Source organism: Polypterus senegalus, chromosome 14 (assembly GCF_016835505.1).
Source record: "Polypterus senegalus isolate Bchr_013 chromosome 14, ASM1683550v1, whole genome shotgun sequence".
Taxonomy (NCBI): domain Eukaryota; kingdom Metazoa; phylum Chordata; class Cladistia; order Polypteriformes; family Polypteridae; genus Polypterus; species Polypterus senegalus.
This window is the reverse complement of record NC_053167.1, coordinates 126478883-126492456: the sequence shown is the minus strand read 5'-3', so window position 1 is coordinate 126492456 and position 13574 is coordinate 126478883. Positions and strand designations below refer to the sequence as shown.

The 13574-nt window shown below is 39.7% G+C and overlaps 1 protein-coding gene across 1 annotated transcript in view; it reads right to left on the bottom strand.

Moving 5' to 3' along the window:
• ddr2a (discoidin domain receptor tyrosine kinase 2a) overlaps nucleotides 1–13574 on the bottom strand; it is a 240480-nt gene that overhangs the window by 32682 nt on the left and 194224 nt on the right. The window contains exons 10-12 of the mRNA XM_039734991.1: nucleotides 10873–11009; nucleotides 9286–9499; nucleotides 5076–5296 (exon numbers count right to left, since the gene is read on the bottom strand). Of these exons, the coding sequence (XP_039590925.1) occupies nucleotides 5076–5296; nucleotides 9286–9499; nucleotides 10873–11009 (572 nt within the window). The remainder of the gene's footprint in view (nucleotides 1–5075; nucleotides 5297–9285; nucleotides 9500–10872; nucleotides 11010–13574) is intronic.

Below are 13574 nucleotides of genomic sequence, written 5' to 3'. Positions count from 1 at the left end.
ACTTTCAAACTGTTCATAAAAACTACGAAACTGACTTCCTTCCGAAAAGCGATCTGAGAAAGAGAAGGGAGAAGGAACTAAAATCGCAGTTAATCGGACAGCCGTCATTTTTAACTCGTCTGAATTCAAAAGCTCCTTGACTGCATTATTCAACTCTACTTATTTATGCGAGTCAGCCTTTTCCCACATGAAGATTATTAAATCCAAATACCATTATGACCATAAATGTATTGAATGGTTATTGCGCCATAAAGGCTATTGAGTTATGCAAGGTACGACAACATATATCTTATGTATAAAGTATACTCTGTGCAGTATATATATATATATATATATATATATATATATATATATATATATATATATATATATATATATATATATATAAAATTATAATTTTTAATGTAGGTAGATGATTTCGACGTGGTCATTTTAAAAGTAGCTCGCAAGCCGAAAAAGTGTGGGCACCCCTGATATAGTGCCTTTCACATCTGTCTATCTATAATATAGTGCCTTTTACATCCATCCATCTATCTTTCTATAATATAGTGCTCTTTACATCCATCCACCTAAAATATAGTGAATTTAACATCCATCTATCTATCTTTCTATAATATAGTGCACTTTCCATCCATCCATCCATATTTAATATAGTACCTTTCACACCCATCAATCTACCTATAATATATTGCCTATCTGTCTGTCTGTCTGTCTGTCTATCTATCTTTGCGGTTTGTTCTCACTTCTAATTAAACATTGTGTAATGCTGTCGGTTTGCCTGCAGGGGGAGCTCCGAGGCCGACTCTGGGCAGTGACCACTCGGAGGTTTGCATTTCAGCAGGCCTTCCTTCAGTTGTAGAGTGAAACATGAATTTGAAGGCATTTGTATTCAAGACAGATGGTGGGAAGCACTTCTTTGAATTAAGGCTTGTGGAGATCTGGTTGATGACCTCAGCAGATTTTGAAGATCATTTGAATGATATAATGATTAGGAATGTATTTAAAAAATAATTTACTAAATAACAGCCAGCATTTATTTGAGAGTGGTCTCGACAAACAAATCTCTTAGATTTTTTTGATCAGGTGACTGCAATAGTTCACAAAACTAAAGCATATGCCATTCTTAACTTCAACTTACAAAAAGCCTTTGACTCAGTCGTCCCACCCTGAAAGTTAATCCTAAACTAGGAGTTGTAGGCATCTGAGGTAAACTGGAGTTGAAGTTGGTTATCTGGCAGGAGATGATAAAAGGAGAATAGACTGGGGTCATTGATGGAGACCCTCAGGGTCCTGTCTGTCCTTGGACAACTACTGTTTCTCTGATGTATATTAATGAGAATGATTTCAGTATAGTTGGTTAACTTCTGAAATTTGCAGATTAAATGAAAATGGGATGAATAGCAGACCCTAATGTGGTGGCAAAAACAATTCAAGGAGACTTGGAAGAGCATCAGATCTGGGCAAGCACTTGGAAAATAATGTAGAAAAGTACAAAGTGATACACATGAGCAACAGGAAAGTTAATCATAAATACAAGATGATAGGCACTGTCCTACAGGAAGCTTTACAGTGAAACAACATTTTCATCATCTAAACAATGGACAGAAGCTTTTAAACATGTTAAATTATATTGTAAAAATTGTTGAACATAAATGAAGGGGCATTATTTATGTTCAGACTGTATGATGCACTGTTGAGACTGCATCTGGTGTATTGTGTGCAGTTCTGGTCACCACGCAATAAGAAAGACATAGAAGCACTTGAAGTTGTGGAGAGGACAGCAACCAGGAGCATCATGGGACTTGCTCCAACAATGATGGATGGATTAAAAGGCAGAAGTCTACGTGACCATCATCAGAAGTCCTTCCGTGAAAACCCTAAATCCAAAGAGGACTGTTTCATTTATGTTAGGTAGAATGCCCAGAGGGGACTGGGCGGTCTAATGGTCTGGAATCCCTACAGATTTTATTTTTTTCTCCAGCCGTCTGGAGTTTTGTTTTTGTTTTTTCTGTCCCCCCTGGCCATTGGACCTTACTCTGATTCGATGTTAATTAATGTTGACTCATTTTATTTTCTTACTGTGTCTTTTATTTTTCTATTCTTCATTATGTAAAGCACTTTGAGCTACTTTTTGTATGAAAATGTGCTATAGAAATAAATGTTGTTGCAGACATTTCATTCTGTGACAGACTCAGAGAATTAAACCTGTTTAATTTGAGCAGAGGAGACTGCGTGGGGACCTCATCCAGGTCTTCAGATCCTCAAAGGCATTGATAAAGTTGATCCAGCAACTTTAATTCCATTTTAACGATGAATCACGTAGTCGAGGACATCAGGGGAAATTAAGGCATTTAGGACTGAAGCCAGGGAGCACTTCTTAATGTAAAGAGTTTACTGACACATGGAGTCAAAGGAGAAACCTTCACAACCTTTAAGAAGAATATGGATTAAGATATTGACACAGCTTAGCTATTAGCTTAATAAAGGGGGCTTGATAGACTGAATGGTCTCCCCTCACTTGTTAAATGTTTTATGTTCTGATGTTATTTAACTGAACCAAGTAAGCCTGACAGACATAGTGTTCTCCTTTTGTTTGTAAAAATTCTAATCTTCTCGGTGCAGATTTTAACATCAATTATAATGCAAAACAAACCCATCCTCTCATCTTAAGGCGATGTTACGGCTGGTGGCAGTGCCCACCACTGCATTTCAGTCTTTTGTCTTCTTGATATTTTGACTTTAAATTTGCCACGTACAAGTGATTTTAGGAGTGTGCAAAAGCTCATCATCTTTAAGTTAATTTTGTAATTTCTTCACAATATACATGATTTTTTTTTTGTTCTTTATTTCATCTTATACAATTTCTCGTATTAGGAATTTGTTAGTTTTCACGTACCCCTTGGGGTCAGAGCACAGGGTCAGCCATTGTACAGCGCCCCTGGAGCAATTGAAGGTTAAGGGCCTTGCTCAAAGGCCCAGCAAAGTAGGATCTCTCTTGGCAGTGACGGTGATTCGAACCGCCAACCTTCAGGATACCAGCGCAGATCATTAGCCTCTATTAGCCCTATAATACACGATTTATGTATTTATTTTTTATCCTGTGAGTCTGTATCCTTGTTTTTATGGTTTCTGTTTTTATATGCATCTAAATTTCCTCAGGGGATTAATAAATCTAATCTAATATTTCTTAGTTAATTTTTTGCCTGCATTTTCTATACTATTCATAAATCTGTACATATGACAAAAAAACTTGGACTTGAATGGACGAGTGCTGCCATGTTAAGTGCTGCTGCCTCACAGCTCCTGGTGTGGTCACTGCCTAATGTGTAGAGTTCAGATCAGTAAAACATTTGAGAAACAAGAGGAGACGATTTAGACCAGGGGTGTCCAACTCTGGTCCTGGTGGGCCACAATGGCTGCAGGTTTTCATTCTAATCATCTTTTTAATGGTAATCTACAGGAAAAATGAGTACACGGGCAATCCTAGCACTGAGAAACGATGAAGTCAAACAAATTAACGCAAAAAATGTTGATCGTTACACAGCAAATTGGTTAAATGTGTATTATTGGACTATGCTGAAACAGTTGGTGGTGCTGGTGTGGAAGATGAAAACATCAACTTACAATATTACAAGGAATATCTACAACTGTTAACACCATGCGGTCTTCCATCGGCCGAACTACTGTAGAAAGAAGGATGTATCCAAAAAAGGTAATGTAGTACATCTTCAGGGGATAACATTAGACAACAAAGGAGGTCTTGATATGCCATTCGTATTAAAACATTAATAGTTTCCCGTTAGAATAGCTTTTGCAAAGACAATTAACAAATCTCAGAGCCAAACATTTGAAAAAATCATTTTATTTATTAGAGAGAAAGAAACGAAATTCAATAACGGGAAGTGATATGTTGCGTTGTCAAGATGAAAGTCCAAACAAAGAATCAAAAATCAATGCGATATTGATAAAAATGTAATTAAAAAAATAGTTTTTCCTGACGTTTTACAGTAAAAGTGTAAGTTTAAAAAGTATTTCTGTGTTAATTTCAAAGCCAAACAGAACAAAATCGTATTACGCAACAAATAACTCTAACGCAACATGAAATAATTAACTTTCAAATTATTATGTTTTACTCTTTTTTAATATGGTTAATTACTCACTGTAATGTAAAATAGTTTATTTATGTATATGTAACAATTTCCATGAAAATAAAAATCTGTTTAAATTGTACAACCACATCCCAATACGCGAGCGACAGAACCGCAATGAGGCTAATGTGTAGTGCGGGCACGGGGGTTGGCGAGCGCAGCGAGCAGGGGTAGAGCCCCCTAGTACTATTAATGAAAAAGCTTGCACTGCACTTTTGAACCCATTGTTCAAAATTGGGAACTAAAATGCACAAAGCGAACTTTTAAACCTGTCTCTTGCCATGTTGTGTCCTCATTGATCAGTCCAACCTTGGTTTCGTGTTTATCACAGAGAGCTGCCAATCAATGAGCACTCAGTCAATGCATATAATGCAGTTATGAGGAATAAAAAACGCGAGTGTTTTGGAAATCACAAACAGAAGAGACTTGTCGGTCTGATATTTCGTGTTTTACGTACTACAACGTAACGTAACTGGCTGTACCTGGAAAAGATTTGCACAGCAGCGGTATTAGGGGGTGTCAGAAAAGGGGGTGGCTTTTGATATTTTGGAAATTTAAAAACATGAAATTACTTGAGAGAGCAAGACAGATAGCTGGCGGATGACAGTAGCAGGAATGGGAGAATGACTGTTATAAAAGATATTAAAAGGATGTCATTGCAGTTGGATAAAGCACGAGTGGTTATGTGGTTCCTTCCACAGATTAATATTGAAACAGTTCATCCACTTCTGGCCTGTCAAAAACATGTGAACCATAAATCATCAGCCAAATGAGTGATGTTGGCTAAAGGAAGATGGCGGTGAACTGTTCAAGTCTGGAACTACACAACAGATGGATGGTGAGCATATGGAGATTGTGAATCGTTGAATTCTCAGATGTTCTGTAAAGTGGCCGACTAGTGAAGCAGAATGATGGTGACACACCTACCTCTCCAAACTGACCCTCTCCAAGCTTCTCCTTGAAGATCAGCAAATTTCTGGGAAACTCCTCTACTGCCACATCCTTCCCAGAAAGCAGATCCATGGTGACAGCAGGGACAGCATAAGTGTTGCTGCCGGTGACACCTTGAATCTTGATGATTTCCGCTTCTGCGTAATGCGGGACACCTTCTTGGCCAATCTGAGATGATTTGGCTGCGACATCAGCAGCTGCAGGAAAGAGAACAAATGTGAGCACATCATGGAGATATAATGGATTCAGAAAGTACCGTATATACTCATGGATATTCTCCCACGGGTAAGTCGGGACTTGATTTTATCGTATAATTTCTGGTATTTTACAATGTCGGTCGTATAAGTCGAATGCAGAAAACTCACACTATTGGTCCAAGAGATTATGATATGCTACCGCCAACCTGAGACAGTAACCACAGAGCCCACTACCTTTTTTTTTCTATGTGGGTGTAGCAATGTGCTGTATCAGCGTGTGTTCTAACCTCTCTGTCTCTCTATTGTGCCTACGTGACCACACAGTAATATCCAAACTATTCCGAAGCGACGTTTGCACTGTTTGGTGTTTTTTGTATCTCACACCCTCATACACCTTTATCGTAAGAGCATCCCTTATCTACGATGAAGCGTTCGATCAGAAGAAAATATGAAGCTGGTTTAAAATTAAAAGTTGTTGAAGCGGCGAAATAAATTGGTAACTGTGCTGCTGCAACAAAATTCAATGCGTCTGAGAAAGACTGATGTGAGATTGGAGGAGGCAAGAAGATGTAAAAAAAAAAAATAAAATAAATAAAAATCATGTGTCACATTTTTAATGGGCGTATAAGTCAGGGTCTGATTTTATGATTATGATTCTTTCGGGGTTCAAGACTTGACTTATATGTGAGTATATATGGTATTCCAACCCCTAAATTTGCCATCTTGGCCTATCAATCTACACTCAATCACCAGTAATGACAAAGAGAAAATGTGTTTTCAGAAAGATTTGCAAATGTATTAAAAATCAAAAACTGAAATCTCACATTTCTATAAATTCTCAGACTTTCAGCTGTGGCACTCCAAATTGTGCCTTCTGTTTGCTTTAAATCTCTTTGAGATGTGACTGGAACTTGACCGGAGGCAAACTGAATTAATGAGACATCGTTTATATACATGGGCCTTATATACACGTACACACTTCACACTGCATGTCAAGAGAAAACCCAAGCCATGAAGTGCAAGGAATTCTCCGTAGACCTCCATGGTCAAAATCATGGTAAGGTAGAGATGAGAGCAAGAAGGATCAAACCATTTCCAAAGCTTTTAGTGTTTCCACAGACACAGTGGCCTTGATTATTGTGAAATGAAAGATCAGGACTGTTTCTGGAATTGGCTGTCTGGCCAAATTGAGCAACTGGGCAAGAAGGATTTTGGTCAGGCAGGTGACCAAGAACCCAATAGTCAGAAGTCTTCTGCCGAGATGGGAAAATTTGTCAGAAGGATGACCATCTCAGCAGCACTACATCGATCAGGCACATATGGGAGCCTGCAGGTGGCATAGTGGTAGTGCTGCTGCCTCCTCAGTAAGGAGATGGTGGGTTAACATCCTGGGTCCTCCCTGTGTGGAAAGCACTTTGAGTGAATGAACTATTATTATTATTATTATTTAAAGGACTCAGTCTTTAAGGAAAAGACTCTCTGGTCTGATGAGACAAAAGTTGAAGCCGCCTTTGGGTAGAACTCCAAACAGACCAGGCACTTCCTATTACCTGCCTTATACCATCCTTATGGTGAAGGATTGTCGTGGAAGCATCATGCTATGGAACTACAGGGACAGGGAGGCTGGTCAGATTTGAGGGAAGGATGAATGCAGCCAAATACAGAGAGGTCCTTGAAGAAAGCCAGCTCCAGAGTGGACACAATTTCAGACTGGGGTGACAATTCACCTTTTAGCACCACAATGACCTGAGCCATACAGCCCAGACAATGCTGAGTCTCTGAGTGTCCTGGAGTGGGACAGATGTAAAGCTCAATGAACATCTGCAGAGAGACCAAAAGATGGCAGGTTACAGACACTTTCCCATCCTGTCTATCAAAGCTTGAGAAGATCGACCAGGAAGAGTGGAATTTGTTGTCCAAATCCCGATGTTCAAAGCTTGTAGAGATATACCCAAGACCACCAGAGGCTGTAATCGCTGTCAAAGGGGCTTCTACAAAGTACTAATATAAGGGTCTAAATTCTTCGATGAATGAGAGATTTTTGATTTTGAATAAATTTGCAATCCTTTCTGAAAACGTGTTTTCACTTTGTCATTATTGGTTATCAAGTGATCAAGTGCAGGTTGACAGGCAAAATGGCTGAAAGCTTAAAAATGCTTTATATGACTTTAGTGGATTTACTTATGCAAGTTTTATATGAAACATTTGTCCATCCAACTGTTTTTTTTATTCAACATTGGAAGGCAGCTGGAGCCAATCCTAGTAATCATCAGGCCCAAGGCAGGAACAATCCCTGGACCAGAGGGTGGAGGTGGCAGGACTATTGTGAAGGATTTTGTAGCCCATTGCCCGCATATTTGCTTCACAATCGCTTTCAGTAGCCATGGGTAGAAGCATCCATAAAATACATTCCCTGAGGCAAATGTTCGGTTCCTCTGGTTGAAATAATCGGACTCAATATTTCAGAAATTGCTAAATTTATGTTGATGAACTGAATGCTAAGCTCAGCAATGCAATCTCAAGAGCAGAAGGTATGACAAGTGGACAAGGGTGGGCATCCCGGCTTGCATATAGCAAGAGTCCTTACCTGGACGGGAGGCCAGCCCTTCAGTGGCACATGAAACAGGATCATCCTGCCTCTGCCAGGAGACAGGCACAAGATACTAGTGTGGCAAAAGATACACTGGCATCTTGACAGGGTTGGACCAAAGAACAATATCTGACTGGGAAGGTGGAAATAGAAGGTCAGAGGAGACAACCTGGCAGGATCACATGCTCTCCTGACGTACTAGGTTGCAACCTCCCTGGGCAACACTACATTTATGGGCACTAGTAAAGCATGCTGGGAGCTGTAGTCCAGTAGGGCAGCCTTGTCGGGTTTCATGGGTGCCACCAGGAGGTGCTGCAGGGATTCATGATTCCTATTTTATGGGACTGCCGATTGACCAGAAAGTACTTCCATTGAACTATGCCCTAGCACCAGAAGTACTCACAAGTCAACCTCATCCAGGTGAGTCGGAGTCGGGTGGAAGAAAGACAAAGCTCACCTGGAGAAGTGAAAGGAGAGCGGATAAGAGAAGGAGAAGAAATGTATTGTGATTGCGTTTATTAATGAAGCATTTTTGTAAGGTATTTGTATAAACCAACCTTTTTATTCTATCGGGACCTTTGTTGTGGTGGTTGTGTCTGAGGTTTGGGGTGCTGCAACTCCCCCTAGTGGTCACAAAGTGTAACACATTAAAAGTAACATGCACTACGTAGTCCGATTACCTTTTAAAGTGACGAGTAAGCTAACGCTATACAGTACTTACCTTAGTGAAGTAAAAGTACCCGCGTTATTATAATTTCAGCAGCACTGGGTATAAGGCGAGAAGCACACATGCCGGCCCTTTGCAGGGCTCATTCACAGAGCCAAGGAGAAAATGAGTTTGTTGGTGCAATCTGGCAACAGAAACCAATAAAGCATCATTTTGACTAAATATATTTATAAAACACAAGAAAATGATTACAGACGCCATGCTAATTTTTGAATTCATGGTGGCCGACGATGACATTTAACTCTTTTTTTGTGCAGTTTAATGAAGTTGGAGCTTTTTTGCCAAAGGAGAACTCTGGAGGATTACTGCCGCATGTGAACGTGGATTATTAAGAAACCAGGGTTCTGCCTTAACCGGGTTATTCAACTTAACCTGATTATATGTGTGTGCATGCAAACGCACAGACTGAGTGGTCATTCATGTCTCAGGCATGGATTGTTGAGAATTCCTTATAGAAACAGGCAACAGGAGCAATTTTTACATTTAAATCCACACAAATCTCTACATTGTGTAGATAATAGGACTACTGATTTGTTTAATCTTTGCAATTACTTCATGTCAGAGTCGTCTTTTTTTAAAAAAACATGAAAGAAAAGGCAAGGGGCAAGATTGCTGACAGGACCACAAAATCCATTCTTGGTTCTTCCTTTTCCATTATTGCCTACCACCTACCAGCTTCTTCAGCTGCTTTGGAGACCTCTGGTAGCTTTCTGATGAGTCGTGAGGGCTCCTGGTAGTCCGGCCCGAGAGGAAAAATTCTGTCGTAGGTTGAGTTGGACTCTTGTTCGCTGGAGGATGGTGACCGATTGTTGGTGTTATATGTGAAGGTTTCACTCTGTATTGACAGACTGGCAGTCAGTTCATCATCCAGCATACGACGTGAAGCCTGAAAATAATCAAAAGATATGAGAAACATAACATCATGTGCTCTCTGTAGACAAACATGTCTTTCTCGTACGTGATTGGAAATATTGTACATTTTAGGTAATACCCATTACAAACAAAATAAGCCATTTAAATTATTTTTCTTGTTCAGACATCAGATGAGCAAGTTACAGCTGCCCTCCATTAGTTTTAGAGTACTGTGTTTTAGGTGGGCATGTGGGCAAGCCACCACGTGAGATTCACCTGAACCTCTTCTTGTATTTTCTTGTTATTTTCTAGTATTTCTGCAGTCATTCCTCCTGTGTTTCGTTAGCTGGGAGTCCCAAATCTCATAAACACTTCTGAAATCACCCACTAGGGGTAGATATGCCATCAAAACCCCCGGTAGACACAAAAAGGGGCCTCCAAGAATCTTTGTAAGATAAAAGATTTATTTTCAACAAAACAAGAAGCTCCGTGGAGCACAAAAATGAATTGCTTGAGAAAGCAAGGCAATGCAAAGCAAACACAGGTCCCAATATTGAATCCCCAAGGCAAAGTCAAAGATATTCCAATAAGTCACAATAAGCACAAGGTCCAGCAAAACAATACAGAACTCATGAAAGAAACTCCCTAACACATTCAAAATGAACCACCAGGAACTATGGAAGACCCTGCAGATTTATACAGTGGAGGGCGGTCCCTGGTGGTGATTGGCAGGTGGCCTCACCTCTTAGGGGAAACGACCCACAAACCACATGGGACATAGCCAAGGCTTTGGTACATAGACAAAATGAAAAACAAAGGATGCAAATAAACATAAGCAGTGTTAATCTAAACAAAACAATCAAAAATGAACAAAAAGGACAAAAACAAAGATTTGTACCACAACCAGACGAGGAACTTTGGTGGAAACATAACACCTTGTTTGTTTCTGGTCGAAAAATTGCTATGTTCTTTGTTTGCGATTAGGGTGGTACATTGAAGATCCCCTTGTCCCAATGCAAAATATTTAATGGTGTTAGCTAAAGGAATCACCCATTAGTTCAAAAATCATGGATTAATCCCATGGAAAATCATGCTGTAGGCTTTTCCGAGTATTCTTCATTTACATCAGCTTGTTCTGGTTTACTGTTAATTGTGTTTATTAAACTTTCACCAAAAAAACTTAGGAAGGTAGCTTATCTTCAATAGTGAGATCCTGCTGACTACGCTAACAACAACAATATCCAAAGCATTGTACAATAAAACAGAATGTTAACAGAAGGTGGCGTCAGACTAATTACATTGATAGCATTAGAACGATAGAACACTGCAATAAATTAATGTAATTAGACTACACTAACAATAATAGTAGTTTGGGAAAATAATGTTTCATTTTTTTCATTAACTTACCTTTTCCAGCATCTTTTGCCAGAACTGACGCCACAGGATGATGACTATAATTGCAAGAAGTATAAAGATGATGGCAACTAAGCAGCCAATTAATATGCGAGTGTTGCTGTCATCCACTTTATGAGTGGGATTTTCTCCTAGGAAAGGAAAATAAAAGTTAATTCAATCATTGATACTTTTTCCAAACTGTCTTCTTCTCACTTGGATCAAAGAGGAACTGGAATTCAGCCTAGAGCCCACAATGATTTGCTGGTTAATGGATAAGTTTGGTGTTTTTCAAGTTGACGTTATACAGGGTGACACACAAAAATGGGAACTTTTGAAAAACCCAATAAAAAAATTTTATTGCCAGCAATTGAACCTCAACAACTTGCCTTTTAAGGGACAGTAATCCAAATTATCAATGTCTGAAAATTACGTCCTGTAGATGGCGTCCTCCTGTACGTATGCATTCTTCCAATCTGCTGTTGAGGTTCCCCATTGATCGCTGCAACATCTCAGCTGGGATACCACGATTTTCGCCTTGAATTCTTTGTTTTAATTCATTCAGTGTCCTTGGCCGAGTTGTGTAGACCTGACTCCTAAGGTAGCCCCACAAGAAAAAACTCACAAACGGACAAATCCGGTGATCTTGAGGGCCAGGGTATGTCACCGAATCTTGAGATGACACGGTTACCGAACAATTCTCGCACAGCTGCCATTGATTGCCTTGCAATTGATTACTAAATTACTAAATGGCGAGACTGTTTACAGCTCAAGGTCCCTGCTCCGCAGTGCTGGCAACTGTACATGGCTGCCTCTACTCATTTCAAAAGTTCCCGTTTTTCTGTGTCACCCTGTATATTTTCTACAATAATGACATACATAATTTGCGTCAGGAAAGTGTGTTCTTAAGTGAAGAAATTTTTATAAACTAAGTAAATATTGTGCCTGTAGTCGCAGTTTAAACTGAAGTCTACGGGACACTGGCCCAAACATGTAAACAAAAAACCTTAAAATCTTCAGAATACACGCGTTTTCAAGGCCAGAATGTTCTTGACTTTTGATCCATATCTTGTGATTGCACACATATTGTAAAACAGTGTATCAATGTCTCTCTATTATAAAACAAAAATCTTGGGAGGGAGACGAGATGTGATCTTCTCGGAAGACACTTTGACATCATGTGAGACAAAAGGACAGCTGCTGCACAGGCGTTTAAATGATCAACGTGCGCACGACAAGCAGAACACACAGCACGGCGGTAGCAGCAGCAGCAAGACAGCAGCTGATCTGACCGCATCTCCTTAGCGTGCGTTCAGCCAACCACACACAATCCCCCAACTATATGCAAGCAACGGTATACGTCCCGCAAGAAAGAAATTTAACCACGCCTGGGGCCGGAAATAAAGGACAAAGAATACTGTAGATGACAAAGTACAACGTCTTGAAGAATTCGAAAAGGTAGGTGCGGTACACAGTGACAGCAGGTTAGAGATAATGGAAGTACGAAAATTCCAAAGTCTCAAAGAAAGGATAGGAAAGACCACATTAGCGCAAACAAAAGGAAATTATTAGTCATGAAATAACGGAACAGTGAAAAAGAGATTGAAGATATTTTTCGGAATTAAACTTTAAGTCGGAGACTTGTAGATCATCTAATCTGTGTTACCAGTGGGAAATAAAAGATTCCAACAACAAAGTTATGGTATGAATTCCCATGAGACGGAGACTTTTAACATGAGATTCTTTCAAGTCACAACCTACTTACAACTATTTTCAAACAAGACCACGGTCATCTAACCTCAGTCGTGTGAATGCTTTTGTCAGACACACTTATACATTTTATCAGGATAATAATTTTATACATTCTAGATGACACGTCAATGACAAAGCGAAGAAGAAAGAGAGTGGACAAACAATGGAGAAAGATGTTTTATTTATTAGAGGGAAAGAAACCACATTCACTCACGGACAGTTATACAGTACGTTGCATTGTCACGACGTAAGTCCAAGCACTGAATCAAAATTCAATGCAATCTTGAAGAAAAGTTAATTCCAAATATTGTTTTTACAAAAGTTTTAAAGTAAAAGTGAAAATAATGCATATGTAACAATTCCCATGAAAATAAGAATATCTTTAAATTGTATATCTAGTAAACCAAACCTGGGGGTGGGCGAGCAAAGAAAACAGGGGGCAGAGCCCTCTAGTTGTATAAAGAAAAAAAGAAAAAAAAAAGTGATTCTGCCATTTAAAAAGATGTCTGACTATGCTCTTCACCTCGTTGCTTGTCTCCATCCACAGCAAACTTAAACCTAAGGGGACTGGTTTTCTGTGGTTTGTTGCTTATGTTCTTTTTCGAGATTACAGTTTCTCTGAATTTAGAAAAACAGGCTGTGTCACGGACACCAAGCATGGGCTGGCATCCCAGCTGGGATAGTTCAGGGTTCTTTAGCTGGTTGAGAGGCCAGTATAATGGAGGGACAGAGGGAGACAACCTGCATGAACTATTTGCTCCACCAATACAAAAGGTGGCAGCCTCCCTGGGTTATGATACCTGCAGTGCATGCTAGGAATTGCAGTCTCATTGGACAGCCCTGCTGGAGTTCTTTGGTGCTGCTAGGGGTAAAGCTGTAGGGGTACGCTAAACCTACTTCACGGGGCTTCACATAAAAGAAGATAAGAGAGGACACCTCACCTGTCTTGGAGAGTCAGCATTGGG